At 45.0% G+C, this 15,064-nt stretch overlaps 2 protein-coding genes across 2 annotated transcripts in view; one reads left to right on the top strand and one right to left on the bottom strand.

Moving 5' to 3' along the window:
- The first annotated feature begins 441 nt into the window (after positions 1–441).
- Positions 442–3,568, top strand: ECRG4 (ECRG4 augurin precursor). The gene is made up of 4 exons (XM_031605129.2): positions 442–602; positions 973–1,020; positions 1,507–1,664; positions 3,191–3,568. Exons 1-4 carry the CDS (start codon positions 512–514, stop codon positions 3,350–3,352), a joined length of 459 nt encoding a protein of 152 aa, XP_031460989.1. The 5' UTR covers positions 442–511; the 3' UTR covers positions 3,353–3,568.
- A 7,368-nt stretch (positions 3,569–10,936) lies between these two features.
- The window catches only part of UXS1 (UDP-glucuronate decarboxylase 1), a 56,218-nt gene continuing 52,090 nt past the window's right edge, over positions 10,937–15,064 (bottom strand). Inside the window, exons 14-15 of the mRNA XM_031605170.2 lie at positions 13,773–13,876; positions 10,937–11,760 (exon numbers count right to left, since the gene is read on the bottom strand). Of these exons, the coding sequence (XP_031461030.1) occupies positions 11,629–11,760; positions 13,773–13,876 (236 nt within the window). The 3' untranslated portion in view covers positions 10,937–11,628. The remainder of the gene's footprint in view (positions 11,761–13,772; positions 13,877–15,064) is intronic.

The raw sequence follows: 15,064 nt of genomic DNA on the forward strand, positions 1-15,064 counted from the left end.
CTGCCAAAGCAGGTTCCCTACACCAGGTCGCACAAGTAGGTGTCCAGACAGGTCTTGAATATCTCCAGAATATCCTATCCTATCCTATCCTATCCTATCCTATCCTATCCTATCCTATCCTATCCTATCCTATCCTATCCTATCCTATCCTATCCTATCCTATCCTATCCTATCCTATCCTATCCTACCCTACCCTACCCTACCCTACCCTACCCTACCCTACCCTACCCCATCCCATCCCATCCCATCCCATCCCATCCCATCCCATCCCATCCCATCCCATCCCATTTAAGAAGTGGTGCCTTCACGCTGAGGATCCGCTCCTGACAGCCGCACTCCAGAGCATCCCGGTACCGGGGCCTCCCTAGCTCTGCTCCCCCCGCAGCAGGCCCCCGGGCCGGGTGAGGGCGGGCTCGACGTGGGCGTGGACGCGGCCATCCCTCGCTCCGCTCCCTCCGATCCGTCCCGTCCCGTCCCGTCCCGTCCCGTCGAGGCGGGGAGGCCGTCAGCCATGCCGCCTCCGTGCCCCCGCGGAGCCCTGCCCGGGGCCTTCCTCTTCTTCTTCCTCCTCTTCGTCGTGCCGCTGCTCTGCACAGCTCCCGGTGAGTGAGCGCGGGCTCAGCTTTCGGTCTCAAGTTCAGCATCTCTCCCCTATAACTCTTTTGTTTGCAGTCGCTCCGCCGGGAGATGTTCTGTGGGGAGCCTGGTGGGGAGCCCGGCTCTGGCTGTGCTGGCAACCTGTGCTGGCATGGGGATCCATCCCAAGAAGCGTTGGGGAAAGGATGTTGGGGTGCAGAAGGGTTCCCTACAGCTTCTGTTGAACTGAGGCAGGGAAATGGGGGCACGGGGAGGTGCGGGTGGAAGCATGGTCCAGGTTTTCCTTGGTAGAAAGGAGTCTTTTTGTCACTGTTATTTCCTTCTTACCAAATAAGAGTGGATAGATAAGCATGCATTATATTTTTACTTCTCTAGATGTTTCAAGAGGAAATAAACTTAAGCGGATGCTTCAGAAACGAGAAGGTAAATAGAGAGGCAGCCAATTGCCTGCCTGCTTCCCTGCCGATTCAGCTGCTGTCTGTCACAGCTCTCAGAGTGCTGCTGCTGTGCCCCTGTCCCAGAGGCAGCACAGCACTCAGGAGCTGTGTAAGCACTCCAAGCAGACCTCACCATGCACAGCTCTGCTGCACCGTGAGTGCACGCAGCAGCCACGCGTCCCTCCCATTCCTGCAGCTGCAGCACACAGAACCTAGGCTCCCATTCTCCATTTGGACTGTGTGTTTAAATTCCGTATGCATCATGTCTTGAGCTTGGGATAGCTGTGATAAAAGCAAAGAGAACAGGGGTAGCTATGAGGCCATCGTATCGGCGATCCCTATTTTTAGTATTGCTTCACACACCGCTCTGCCGAGCACAAAGATGATGAAATAACACCAGAAATGTGGCACAATTTAGGCTGATTAAGCACTTCTCGGCCTCTCTTTGGGGGGCTGGGGGGATTCATTCCAGCCCTCACTGCCACGAAGCCAGAGGTGTCACTGAAGGAAGAGGCGGCCAAGGGGTTCCTGCGCAGCCTGAGGCGCCCGCGGCGCCAGCTGTGGGATCGCAGCCAGCCAGATGTGCAGCAATGGTACCAGCAGTTCCTCTACCTTGGCTTCGATGAGGCGGTGAGTGGGGGGCTACCCCAGGCTGTGGGGTCAAGTGGGGGCATGGAAGGTTGTAGTGAGGGGGAGGGTCAGCCTCTTCTTTCGGGTAACAGTGATAGGAGGAGAGGGAATGGCCTGAAGTTGTACCAGGGGAGGTTCAGGTTGGATATTAGGAAAATCTCAGAAAAAGCAGTGAGACAATGGCACAGGCTGCCTGGGGAGGGAGGTCCCTGGAGGTGTTCAAGAACCGTGTGGATGTGGCACTGAGGGACGTGGTCAGTGAGCATGGTGGGGATAGGCTGGTGGTTGGGCTAGATAATCTTCGTGGTCTTTCCCAACCAGTGTTACCTACCTGATGGGGAATGTGCAGCACTCAGAGCTGTGCTGTGACCCTGCATGGGAAAGAATACTGCCTGGTAACGTTCAGCCAACCTCCCTTTGAACCACGAGGGTATATTTTTAAGCTGTAACAACACCAGGGTAGGATCAGGAGCCCCCAGCTGGTACACAGACTGCATAAAGCTCTGCTCAGCAGACACTGTGTTCAGTTGCAGTCCCATGAATAGAATAATCTGTACATAAATAAGAGGTAAAAATAGTCATAGATGCTGGATTCTTGGCTTCTGACAGCTGCATGCGTGTGCTTAATGAGATTGCATTGGCACAGGCAAGCTGGAATACACGTTAGACCTTCACGTTATGTGGATTGCTTAGAAGATGAATGCACTCATTTTCAAAGCTGGAACAATTTAAAAAAAAAATCCTTTGCTTGCAATGAAATAATAAAGGATATATTTTTTATTGCTCCTGGACATTATGCAGATAAAAGTGACTTTTTAACAGCAACTCTACACGATATGGATATTAAGAAAAGCAGTTTTATGAATCCAGAACTGAAGGCTGGGTGCATGTAGTAGGAAGTTAAGTAGAAAGGGCAAAACATGCAGACAAGATGGGTTCTTCTTTACAAGTTCCTGTGTGCACTGACAAATGAAACCAGGCCTGCTGTTGGAGACAACGAGTCCACTCAGGAGGTTTTGTGGAGTATTAAGACACAGCTTTAACAATGAGATAACTGTTGGTTCCAGCAATGCTTCAGAAAGGGCTTAGGCTGTGCTTACCCATTGTGTATTTTGCAAAACTTTCTTTACAAATCTCAGCCAGAAATATTTCCAAAGAGCCATTCAGATGGAAAGGCTTTGGCTTGGCGAGCATTCGATATTCTTGTATACTGTTTTTCCACTGCTGCCGTGAGCAGGACTGAACTGCTTCTAGAGCCTTATGATTTTACAAGAGAAAAATAACAGGCATAAAGCAAAGGGCGATGCACTCACTTTACACTCAGGTATGTCATGACTACAGGCATGGAATATTGTGAAATCAGACCGGTACATCTCACAGAGAAAGTCTCTTAGATGCAGAGTTTTGTAAAGCAGGTGAAGGATTTCTGAGAAGAAATTCCAGATCTGAATTATTTGCCTGAGACAAAGGGAACCCCTCCTTCTTCTTTTTCTTTCCGTTTCATTCTCCTCATTTCTTCCTGGCAGAAATTTGAAGACGATATGTCCTACTGGACGAGCTTGGGGCGTGGTGGCAACGAGTACTACGGGGGGTACTACCAGCACCACTATGATGAAGACTCACCCATCGGCCCCCGGAACCCACACACCTTCAGGCACGGGGCGGGAGTCAACTATGATGATTACTGATGGCTTTCGTCTTCCTACAGCTGGGGTGTATGGGGCTGGGCAAAGCCAAGCCCTCCCCCAATCAATGTCTCTGCTTCCTTCCTGTTCATGTACAACAGCAGGAGCCAAGGGGCTGCCAAGAAAGAAACATGACTTTTCTTTTGTTATTGTTACTTAGTAGTATGCGATATATGAAGTGTTACAGAAATAAAGCTTTTTTGATAAAGTTTCCCATTATTTAGTAGAGTCTGTAACAGTGAGTTTCATTAAGCCATACTACTAGAAATTACTTTTTAAAAGGGTTTCTTGCTACTTTTTCTACACTCAATCACAAAATTACATCATATCATCTAGGTTGGCACACAGAATATACAGTATAACCCAACTCATTTCAGATGTGCTTGCTCATTCAGTTTTGTGTCAACAGACAAATCCAATTTTTCCTCAGGGGTGCCAGCAGGGAGAGGGAGGTGATCATCCCCATTTGCTCTGCCCTTGAAAAGCCCCACCTGCAGTACTGCATCCAGGCTTGGGGCTCTCAGCACAGGAGGGATGTAGAGCTGTTGGAGCAGGTCCAGAGGAGGCCACGAGGATAAACAGAGGGTTGGAGCACCTCTCCTATGAAGACAGGCTGAGGGAGCCGGGCTTGTTCAGCCTGGAGAAGAAAAGCCTCTCAGGAGACCTCACTGCAGCCTCCAGTACTTGAGGGAGCTTACAAGAAGGGAGACAGACTTTTTGCATGGTCTCAGACTAATGAGACAAGGGGGAATGGTTTTAAACTAAAAGAGGGCAGGTTTAGGTTAGATGTTAGGTCAGAGGTTGGAGAGGCACTGGCACAGCTGCCCACGTAAGCTGTGGTGCCCCATCCCTGGAGGTGCTCAAAGCCAGGTTGGATGGGGCCCTGAGCAGCCTGAGCTGGTGGGGGGCAGCCCTGCCTAGGGCAGGGGGTGGGCCTGGGTGGGCTGTGAGGTCCCTTCCAACCCAAACCATTCTGTGATTCTATGATTCTATGAAAAGAAGAAAAAAGTCCTTTCAATTGAATTGCTGCCTCCTCTGCTATCGCCATACCCACTGCATGCAGCCTTCCAAACTTGCGTGACATGGAGCTTTTACAGATCCTGTTGGCAAGGAGATCAATACTGCTTCCAGTGCCTCCCTCCAGAGCCTGTCAAAGGAAGGGATCCTATGGGGCAACGGCTGCAAGCAGGAATCTGACTTCAGAAGCAGCAGCCGAGATTCAGAGTTTCCAGACTCAGAGCCTAGTGACCACCTCAGGCAGAAGTTGCCTGTGAATGATGCCCAGGTTGTGTCCTTCCTGCTTAGCTGCAAGTTCTCAGTCCAGCCTGAAAGAGGAGTAAAATAACAAAATAAGGGAGCCAAACTGAACAAGCATGTAAGTCACTCCTCTGCACACACGTGTGCACTTGCACTCATGTAATGTCCCTCAGAGACCCAGCATTCCCCTAGATCTTGGAGCTCTTGCACTAAGCAGTAGACTCATTGCCAGTTTAATGGTTTTAAACTGTTGTGTTGCGTTTCCCAGGAAAGGAGACCCTTTATTCCAGGTATGGCATAGTCATGTTCTGAGTCAAGCACGCTCTCTTTGCACAATTGGAAAACACCTATTCCTAGCAAAACAGTTCTATTTTATGCCCTATAAGAAAAAGTGCAAAGAATTTGGCAGTGTTTGAACCACACTGATAATTTCCATCATTTCCCAGAACATAAAACAACTGGGAATTCAGACCTGCAGAGTAAGAAGAATTTAAAAAGTGCTGTAAATAAATGCCATCCATCCGTAGGCCTTTGCAAGATGTGTCTGTTCCTGCAGGCTCACTCAGTCCAGCAGCTGTGTCTTGCACACTCCCACAAAATCTGGGTTTTCCAAGACATAAAAACAAATATTTTCCGTTACACTGTGTTGCAGTTTCCCACCATGTGCTGAGTATGGATGGGACAGAGTTAGCTTTCTTCATAACAAGAAGTAATTAATTCCCAACACAGCACTTCATGGTGCTGTGTTGGGAATTTGTGATTAAAGTTGTCTTGAAAACAAGCGAGTGGGTATGAGCCATCATAGGTTTGTGCAAAAGGAGAACTGTTATTTGTCACCTATGCACGGAGTGCTTCAAAGTTAACCACATTAGTAAAGTTCACAAAATTCACTCAGAATTGTAGGGGTTGGAAGGGACCTCTGGAGTCCATCCCCTGCTAAAGCAGGCTCCCTACAGCAGATTGCTCCACGGTTATGAATATCCCCAAAGAAGAAGACTCTACAACCTCTTTGGTCAGCCTGTTCCAGAGCTCTGTCACCCTCACAGTAGAACCTTTTCCCCAGTTCAGATGGAGCTCCCTGTGTTTTTGTTCGTTGCTCCATGTCCTATTGCTGGCCGTCACTGAAAAGAGCCTGGCCTCATCCATCTGACTCCTATCCTTTAGATATTTATAAGCATTGATGAGATCTCTCCTCAGCCTTCTCTTCCCCAAGCTGAACAACCTGATGCCTCCCAGCCTTTCATCATCAGGAAGATGCTGCAGGCCTCTCACCATCTTTGTAGCCTTCGGTTGGACTGTCTCCAGCAGTTTGGTGTTCTTGAACTGAGGAGCCCAGAACTGTACACTATGCTCCAGATCTGGCTTGACCAGGGCAGAATAAAGAGAGGATCCCCTTTGACTTGCTGTCCACGCTTTTTGTAATGCACCCCAAAATCCCATTGGCCTTCTTAGCCACCAGGTGACAATGTGGGCTCATAGCCAACACGGTGCCCACCAAGACATCCAGGTCTTTCTCCTAAGAGCTACTCTCCTCACACTTGCTCTTGTTGAACCTCATCAGGTTCCTCTTCACTCAGCTCAGCAGCCTGCCCAGATGTCACTGAATGGCAGCACAGCCTTCTGGTGTGTCAGCCACTCCTGGCTTTGTATCTTCAGCGAGTTAATGATTTTCTCTGAGTATTTCTGTCCCCAAACACAAACAGAAGACTCCCTCTCCCAGCTGTTCTCTTCTGCTTACAGATAGCATCACATCATCGTTCCCGGCCGACTCAGCACTGACACCATGTAACCTCTCAACCAGGACAGAAAAGTGGCATTGTTCATTGTGGCTTCCTACAGAGCAGGGATAAACAGGCCACAGCCCATATCTTAACATTCCACAGCCTCACAATGCCACATCCCCAGTTTGCAGGTGTCAGCCACAGAAGTCAGTCAGAATCATGCACTTTTATTCCAAGATTATTTCCTGGATGGGAGGTGTAGTTTTCCTTCCTCGTAACAGTGGGGTGGACAGAGCCTAGAATGTGGTGCTTGGCTTTGATAGCAGTTTGGGCACGACACTGTGGCTTCATGCTTTGGACCTTTCTGCTGGCTCAGCCATGGCACAGAGCAGAGGATCTCCTCCTTGCCAAAGAACGAGTCAAAAGCTAGGGAAAATAGCAAGGATGAAACAACTGTTTCTTGTTCCAAGCTGTAAAGTAGCAGCAACAAAACAAAGCAGACAAGAAGTTGTCGCCACATTTCCTATTATAGGTAGGTGAATAAGAGAAGGGACTGGAAAAGAGTAGGGAACTGGAGTGATTATTTGCTGGAAATACAAATTATTTCTTACCATATTTCAGTTATTTCCCTACTGATATGGAATCACATTTTGGAACCTCCTGTCATAGGGAAGGAGCTCCATTTTTGTCCATAGCTATCGCTGCTATTTGTTGTAGCTCTGAGTTGGTGCTGCAAATAAGAACTTCAGCATGTGAAAGCTTTTCACAGCGTGGTACAATATAGGTCTCAAGACCACAAATACGACTCAGGTGGAGATTTCCATCTGGTCACTCTAGCATACATGAGTGTTGTCTATATGCCAGCAGTCCCACCGGAGTCCAGATCTTTTCCATGCCATGCCAGCAGTGGGAAATGTTTAGAACAAAGCCACTATGGAGCTGTGGTGGCTACATTTCCATTGCTTTCAGGGGGAGGATGTATGGATGTTAGGACTGGCAATGCTAAGTATACACTTCCCTTACTGTTAACAAAGCATCCTTTTTCTGTGAACAAATCTCTGAGCCTCTAACAACGTACAAGGACTTCCTGGCCTCAAGTAGCGCTGAACTTGGTACTAATAAAGGGCTGGAGACTGGCTTAATCCATCGCACTAACCACAGCCCTGTTTTGCTCTTTAGCCTGTTTTCTAGGGCTTATGAATTTATGTAACTGCATTTGTCATTTCTCCTTGCCTGCTTTAACTCTAAACCTGATTTCAAACATATTTTTACAGTGTTGAACTTTTTTTGGTCAAAGATACATTTCTAAAAGTTTCTGGAACAAAAAAGTATGACAGAGGCATTCGTAAGTATCCCCTGGGCAGTGAGCTCAGTGGTTGCTTAGCCAGAATCAGAGAGAAGCTGCAAATGCCCCAGACACAAGAAAAGACTGTCAGATGACTATTTTTTTTCCCACAGAGCAAAAAGTTTAACCTAAAGATAAGACACAAGGCTTCTCTAGTCTGCATGGTCACACAACTTATTGCTTAAATTGCATCTACATGCCTCACTGTGCTGCCTGTGGACAAACAATGTACTTACAAGAGCTTCTGAGCAGCCCTATGTGTAGAAATAGAAGTAAAAAAAGCAGTAATCTAACAGTGGATCTCTTAGAATAATAGAATGGTTTGGGTTAGAAGGGACCCTTAAGATCACCCTTCCAACCCTCCTGCTATAGGGAAGGACACCTCCCTCTAAATCAGGTTGCTCAAAGTCCATCCAGCCTAGCCTTGAATGCTTCCAGGGAGGGGGCATTCACAGCCTCACACTGGGCAGCCTGTACCACCGTCTCACCACCCTCACCGTAAAGAATTCCTTCCTAACATCTAGTCTAAATCTACCCTCTTCCAGCTTAAAGCCACTTCCCCTTGTCCTATCTCTACCTGCCCTTATAAAAAGTCCCTCCCCAGCTTTCCTGTAGGACCCTTCAGGTACTGGAAAGTTGCTATAAGGTCCCTCTGGAGCCTTCTCTTCTCCAGGCCGAAAAGCCCCAGATCTCTCAACCTGTCCTTGTAGGGGAGGTGCTCCAGCCCTCTGATCATCTTCACAGCCTTCCTCTGGACCCATTCCAGTAGCTCCATGTCCTTCTTGTGGTGGGAGTCCCAGAACTGGACACAGTACTACACGTGGGGCCTCCTGAGAGCGGAGCAGAGGGGCAGAATCACCTTCCTCAACCTGCTGGTCACATTTCTCTTGATGCAACTCAGGATACAGCTGGCCTTCTGGGCTGCAAGTACACATCAACTGACACTCCCAAATACTTCTTCTCAGGGCTATTCTCAAACCATTCTCCACCCAACCTGTGTGTGTGCTTGGGATGGCCCAACCCTGGTGCAGGACCTTGCACTTGGCCTTGTTCAACTTCATGAGGTTGGCACAGGCCCACCTCTCAAGCTTGTCCAGGTCCCTTTTGCTGTGGCAACTTCCAGGCAGTAAGAGTGGTCCTCCCTGTGAGGTTGGAGGAACCCACAGCAGAGAGTGCCTTGCATGTCACTTCTTCCAGACAGATCTCACTTGCCAGCATCAAGCTGCCCCATTCACCCACTGTGTTCCCAACTGCAACAAGAGGACTTGTATCTAACGTGAGCTTAGTGGCCCTTCTACATGAACCACTGTGACTACGCAGGCACCAGTCTGCTCATGTTAGTTTTACCCTGCCTGTGTGGGTGACAGCAGTAAATGAGAATTCTCAGATTTCCCCACCCCAAAATTACCAATTCAGTGCTTAAGAACCAGCAGACTATTTTAATTCATGTCTTTTTTGAGAGGGCCAGGCCAGCCACTGGCTTAAAACACAAAAGGCAACAGCACCTCATCTGCTGCTCCTAGCAGACATCATACAGAAAGAATATGGGAACTGAACCAGGAATCACTGAAACAAAAGCTGGAGGTGATATAAAGGAAGCAGCAGATCAATACGGTCTGTCACTCAGGCCCACTGGGAGGCATACTGCATATGAACAAATCGACTGTATCAGTGCCAGCCATTTGCCCTCTGCCTGATTTGCTCTTTCTATCGAGGAGATCAGGCTGTGAAGCAATCTAAAAAGCTTTTAAATTCCTATCTGCAGTATCCAAACATTCAGACTTCCAGAGGGATTTTTCTTCAAAAAATGCACATTTCAAGCTAGTCTCCAGGAGTATGCTTTTTCCACTACAATTTAAATGTTTTGCACAAAAGTCATTGAAATAAATTAAAAACAGTCCTGGAAGTAACAGCTGGTACCTTCAACTCCCATTTATTCTCAAGGGCTGCTGGAGCTGTGTTGCACCCTTGCGTACCACCTCTTCAAATCTAAGACAAGGAGAAAGAATACCTTACCCACAAAATAATCTACAGCTAAAGTCTATTTAAGATTATTTAAACTTGAGTTTTATCCCTTAAGGGTTAAAAACACTGTGCCGGAAGGTGATTTGCAGTTCTCAACACAGAACTGTTAAAGGAGGGGGCACTAATTTCACATGTATCCAGCTGTGATTTTGAGCATACAGAGAGGCAGTGATTTGTGACTGTACTGGTAATTATAGGTTGGACTATGCACATTCAGAGCACACATACCATGGTGTACTTTTCAGGCAACTTAATACGGAAAAAATGCCCAGATAGACTATCTAGAAAAAAAGGCTTCAAGTCAAAAGCAGACCCCAAGCTGCTCAGCTGCGAAATGATGGGAATGATGTAATTAAATTCTAGGCAGGTTGCTGTCTCTCCAACAAGAGGGAGAAATGCTCCCACAGGCCCTCCATCTTCGTTGCACAGCAGACTTCCACTGGAAGAAAACCTGTGCGTGTGAGCAGGGAAGATACTCTCATGTTTTATAAAGATGACTGCAGAGCTGGCCCAAACAATACCCACAAGTGAGCACAGAAGCCCCATCACTCCTGGGAAACCTTGCCAGACAGCCAGGATGAATCTCCAAGCCTGGCAAGCAGCAGGAGGTCAGGATGTTTCCACAGTTAACTTGCACTTCAACCATCAACCTGCAGACCTCAAAAACCTGAAGAACCAATTCCTCAAAAGCTAACGAAACATCATGTTTCAATGAGGCAAAGTCAAGTCACTTTGCTTGATGAAATTTAGGATTTTCAATTTTGAGTGGCCCTACACCAAAATACCTTTTAAAAACCTTCTGTCAATTCTTCCTTCTAGGTATTCAGTCTTTGGTATGTGGCACTGTGGAACTGTGTGATTTTATTTTATTTTTATTTTTTTTTTTTTTGGGGGGGAGGAGGGGTGACAGAAAGAGTTTTGAAAAGTTGTAAGCATTTACAGGAACTTCAATAAATGCTAAAATAGAAACATTTCTTCAAGATAGGGATGCTGAAGTTAGACTCTGCGTCACTATCAACTGCCTGAATGGGAATAAATCACGATGCTTTTGTCCAGTCTATTTCGACAGACATCCTGCATCCCTTCCTATACAGCTACTAAGAGATGAACAATGCAGGACAAAACACTGTTAGCCTTGAGCCAAATATGTAAGAACTGTTACTCTCTAATTAACACACAATACATACACAGACATATAATGCTAGAGAAGCACCCACAGTGAAAGGCTGAAACTAAACAGAAGTTTCAATATTTTATTAAAATAGCATATTCAACCACTGTAACCAGTAATACATTAACTTTATTCCCAGAGCACACACAACACAGTAGTGATTCAAAATATCCTTATCCATGGTAATCAATGAAAATATTTCAAATTCAAGTGTACAACTAAAACTAAACCTTTGAAAAAATCTCTCGTTTAAAGAATACATAAAGCTCTCATACAGAATTCTTTTAAACTCCTCTATATTCGATGTCAGTGTCTCCCATCTGACAATACCACTAATTTTTTTCTTATGCATAGTAGAACTTCTCATATTTTATAGTATCCATTTTTATAAATAAATTGGCATTTTCCATCCCATTTGTGTTTATCTTCAGCTTCACAAAGAAACCAGTAAATAAAACTGTCAAGGACAGTCACAACAAAATGATCTCACAGCAAGATATAAAACTTGAAGATACTAAAAGATGTTTCTACTCTATTTTTACATAAAAAGACAGATTTAAAAAGTGCAAGGCAAGATTTGCAGGGGAAAGGGAATATTTGTTATTTTTAGGCACATCCACTTCTTTAAAGCAAGCTTCAGAATGAAATTCCAGTTTGTTCTTCATGATACCTGTTTCAAAGTCTCTTTCAAATAAAAAAAAGAAAAATATTACATCCGTCAAATGTCAAAGCAGGGCATTTCCTGTCCAACCAACAGTCTTCAGTTATGCCTTGTTCTTCCTTTTTTCATCCTTGCAGGTTTTGGTTTGGGAATATACTGATTGTTTGCCTGATATTCAAGTTCTTTACGGAAGTAATGAATTGCTTTATTCAAACCTTCTTCCAGAGGGACCTGTCCCCAAAAATGAGAGAATCGTATCACTCTGAGTTGACATCAGCTCTTTTCACAATAGTACCTTTTTAAAATACAGCTATTAAAAGACTGCTAGAAAGTCCTTTAATTCTTTGCCAATTTAAGTATTAACAGCACCACATACTGGTTACATCTCAGCACTGCTAATGCATCAAATTCCAAGCCTTCAAACTTCAGATGCATTTTCTGATGTTGCAAGTAAAAAAACCTAACAAATTCAAAGTATCAGATAGTTATGTTTGATTGACTTAGTGTTAAAACAGATTTTCAGAATTAAAGAATTATGCAGTGGAAGAGAGAGAAATTTAAGCCCCTTCTGTTTTTAATATTAAGAACCATCTTTTGCAGAATCTCACAGAATTGTGTATGCCATTGAAAGGTATAAAGCTGGTAGGTTTTTTTGTTGTTGTTATTGTCTGCACCAATATAAAGAAAAAGGGATACAGCTAATCCTTCAGTATCTTATGTAACATTCTTAAATCCCATAGAAATAATTGTAATTCTTCATATTCTATGCATATATTTATACGCTATGATTTGTAGACAGCAACAACAGAATTATTATCCACTTTATCAAGAGCCACGAGCTCTAACATGTTTGCTGGTATCATCAATACAGGAGAATAAAAAAGCAGTAATAAAAGCAACATGCCTACAGCTCAAGGTATCAATACTGCACTGATACTTCAGAGCAAATTTCAGTACTGAATGCACAAAACACAGAAGGTCAGTAGTATAAAAGTTAACTTTTTAAAACTTTCTGTGATCATACAACACCCTCCTTGTGCTCTAAGGTACAGTACATTAATATCTGGTGTCTCTGAATCCTTTCAGAGGGGTCTGGAACTACATTTTTCCATTAATAGGCTTGCACTTACTAGATGGGTTTGCAGGCTTCCTGGCAAGATTTCTGTAAATCTGAAAAGCCAACAAACTGTTGTGATGGCTAGAATGAGGAGCTGGCTAAGGAAGTTGTGCTCTTTCCAGAGATTATATAGGCCTCTCCTCCCCAAACAAGCCAGATCTTATCATCAGCTTTGTTTGGTTATACACTTGCAATTATCTTCATCTGAAGCTTGAAAAGGAAAATAAATGTCATCATGGGCAATTTATGCATATCAGCTGTGCTGAATAATGACAATCTTGACCAACTCAGGTGGTGAGTAACCAAGCTTCAGAGTGGACAAGCCATACTGTGGATAGTAAGACAAGTCTGACTAACCCTGAGCACATTTCAAGCTTATTTACACATGGAACAAACCCTGAACATCTGTATGTATACTTGTAGCCCAAAATAACAGATTCTAGTTTGGCTCAGTCCACCAGAAAAAAAAAAAAAAACACACAAAGAAGTATCAGCTCTCTCTGATGAGGTTCACATTTTGCCTTGCCTGAGTTTCACACAGTTCCCTTTAAATGAGCTACAACAAAACAGAAAATTCTGCTGTCATATTCCTCCCTACAGGCAATCCAAATTAACATTTTGGTTGCAACATTGTTATTAATCACCTTAAAAATAGTCTTATTCCATAGATCTTTCTAAAAAGATTTTAATTCAGCTAAAAAGAATTTTTTTTCCTTTTATAATGCATGTCACCACAGCAAAACAGGAACTAAGCAGCAGCAACAGCAAAGTCACTAGGCTCTTTTAACTATGTACCACATCCTTCAAAGAATTCAACAGGCTTACAGAAAGGTAGCCACATCATAATATGCATGTGAAAAAGTTGAAAAGCCTATAAAAAAATGTTTTCAACTTAAGTTTGTCACACATGCCAGTACTGATCTGTACTCCTGTGTGGCATGAAGCCATGCAATCTTATCCAGAAGTTCCTGAATCATAAGCTAGTGCAACAGTACGAGAGACTCTAGGCACTTAGAACTGTCTTGGAGATAGTAATAAGCAGATACTTTGAAAACTGAAAGATATCATTGCTATGTGGTCCTCCCCATGTTTTTGGGCACAACAACAGTAACGTAGCTGTACATACCACAGGTTCCCATCCAAGTAACAACTTGGCTTTTCTGATGTCAGGTTTTCGTTTCTGAGGGTCATCCTGTGCTTCTGAGAGAAACTGGATTTCACTCCCACTGCCTATCAAACAAGAGGCTGTGCGTTATTATCTGCAACTCACCACATGCTGCACTTAGTCTTTTCTACTACTGAAACATTAGGTGATTCTGAAGTTTCTGCATCATAATTCCAACACTGAAAAGCAATCCATGCATCTGTATTGCACACAACAGCTGAGTAAACCAGCTGTCCTAGAACAGCATGGATCACAAAACATTTCATGAAGATTTCAGCATGCATTCACAAAGGGAAGTAATGTTAAGCACTTAAATAACATTCTCTGATGAAGCAACCATCTCTGTAGACAAACGGGAGAGCAGTGGATATTATTGACTTCAGCAAGGTTTCTGACACTGTCTTTCATGAAATTCATCTACTCAAGCTGTTGATGTACCGCTAAGTAGCCAGGTCCAGATGGTGGTGATGAGTGACACAAAGACCAGCTGAAGGCCTACTCTACTGATGTATCCCAGAAGTCAACACTGGGCCAATGTGAGTGGCTGGTACACCAGTACCAAGGCCATGTTGCCATCCAGAGAGATCCTGACACACTGGAGAAAATGGCCTGCCAGAAACCTCACGAAGTTCAACAAATGGAATTACAGAGTTCTGTACCTGCGGAGGAATAACCTCAAGTATCAGGGCATGCTGGAAAGTAGCCTGGCAGGAAAGAACCTGAAAGTGCTGCTGGACACCAAGTTGAACAAAAAAGGACAATGGTATTCACTGCATTAGGCAAAGTACTACCAGCAGGTCAAGAGAGGTCCTTCCTCTCCACTCAGTACTATGTCCAGATGTGGGTCCACCAGTCCAAGAGGGACATGGACATGCTGGAGACGGTCCAAAAAAGAAACTATGAAAGAGACCAAGGGTCTGAAGTACCTGTCCTGTGAGGAGGGGCTGAGAGCTGGGACTGTTCAGCCTAAAAAGAGAAGCTACAAGGTAAATTTCTACAGTCTACGTGTATCCCCAAAGGGAGAGCACCAAGAGACAGAGCCAGGCCCTTTTCAGTGGGGCCCAGTGCCAAGACAAAGGCAACAGGCACAAACTGGGACAGGAGTTTCCCTCTGAACACCAGGGAAACACTTCTGCAGTGTGTGGGCAACAGAGCACTGGCACAGGCTGCTCAGAGGCTTTGCAGTCACCTCCTTGGAGATCTTCAGAAGATGCATGGACATGTCCCTGGACACCCTGCTCTGGGCAGCCCTG

This window comes from Phasianus colchicus, chromosome 1 (genome assembly GCF_987193195.1).
Source record: "Phasianus colchicus chromosome 1, bPhaCol1.hap1.1, whole genome shotgun sequence".
Classification (NCBI taxonomy): domain Eukaryota; kingdom Metazoa; phylum Chordata; class Aves; order Galliformes; family Phasianidae; genus Phasianus; species Phasianus colchicus.

Coding starts and splice junctions, on each gene's coding strand:
- ECRG4 (XM_031605129.2), top strand. CDS start 512: ATGCCGCCTCCGTGCCCCCGCGGAGCCCTGCCCGGGGCCTTCCTCTTC. Junction 603..972: donor GCTGCTCTGCACAGCTCCCG/GTGAGTGAGCGC, acceptor TTACTTCTCTAG/ATGTTTCAAGAGGAAATAAA. Junction 1,665..3,190: donor ACCTTGGCTTCGATGAGGCG/GTGAGTGGGGGG, acceptor TCTTCCTGGCAG/AAATTTGAAGACGATATGTC.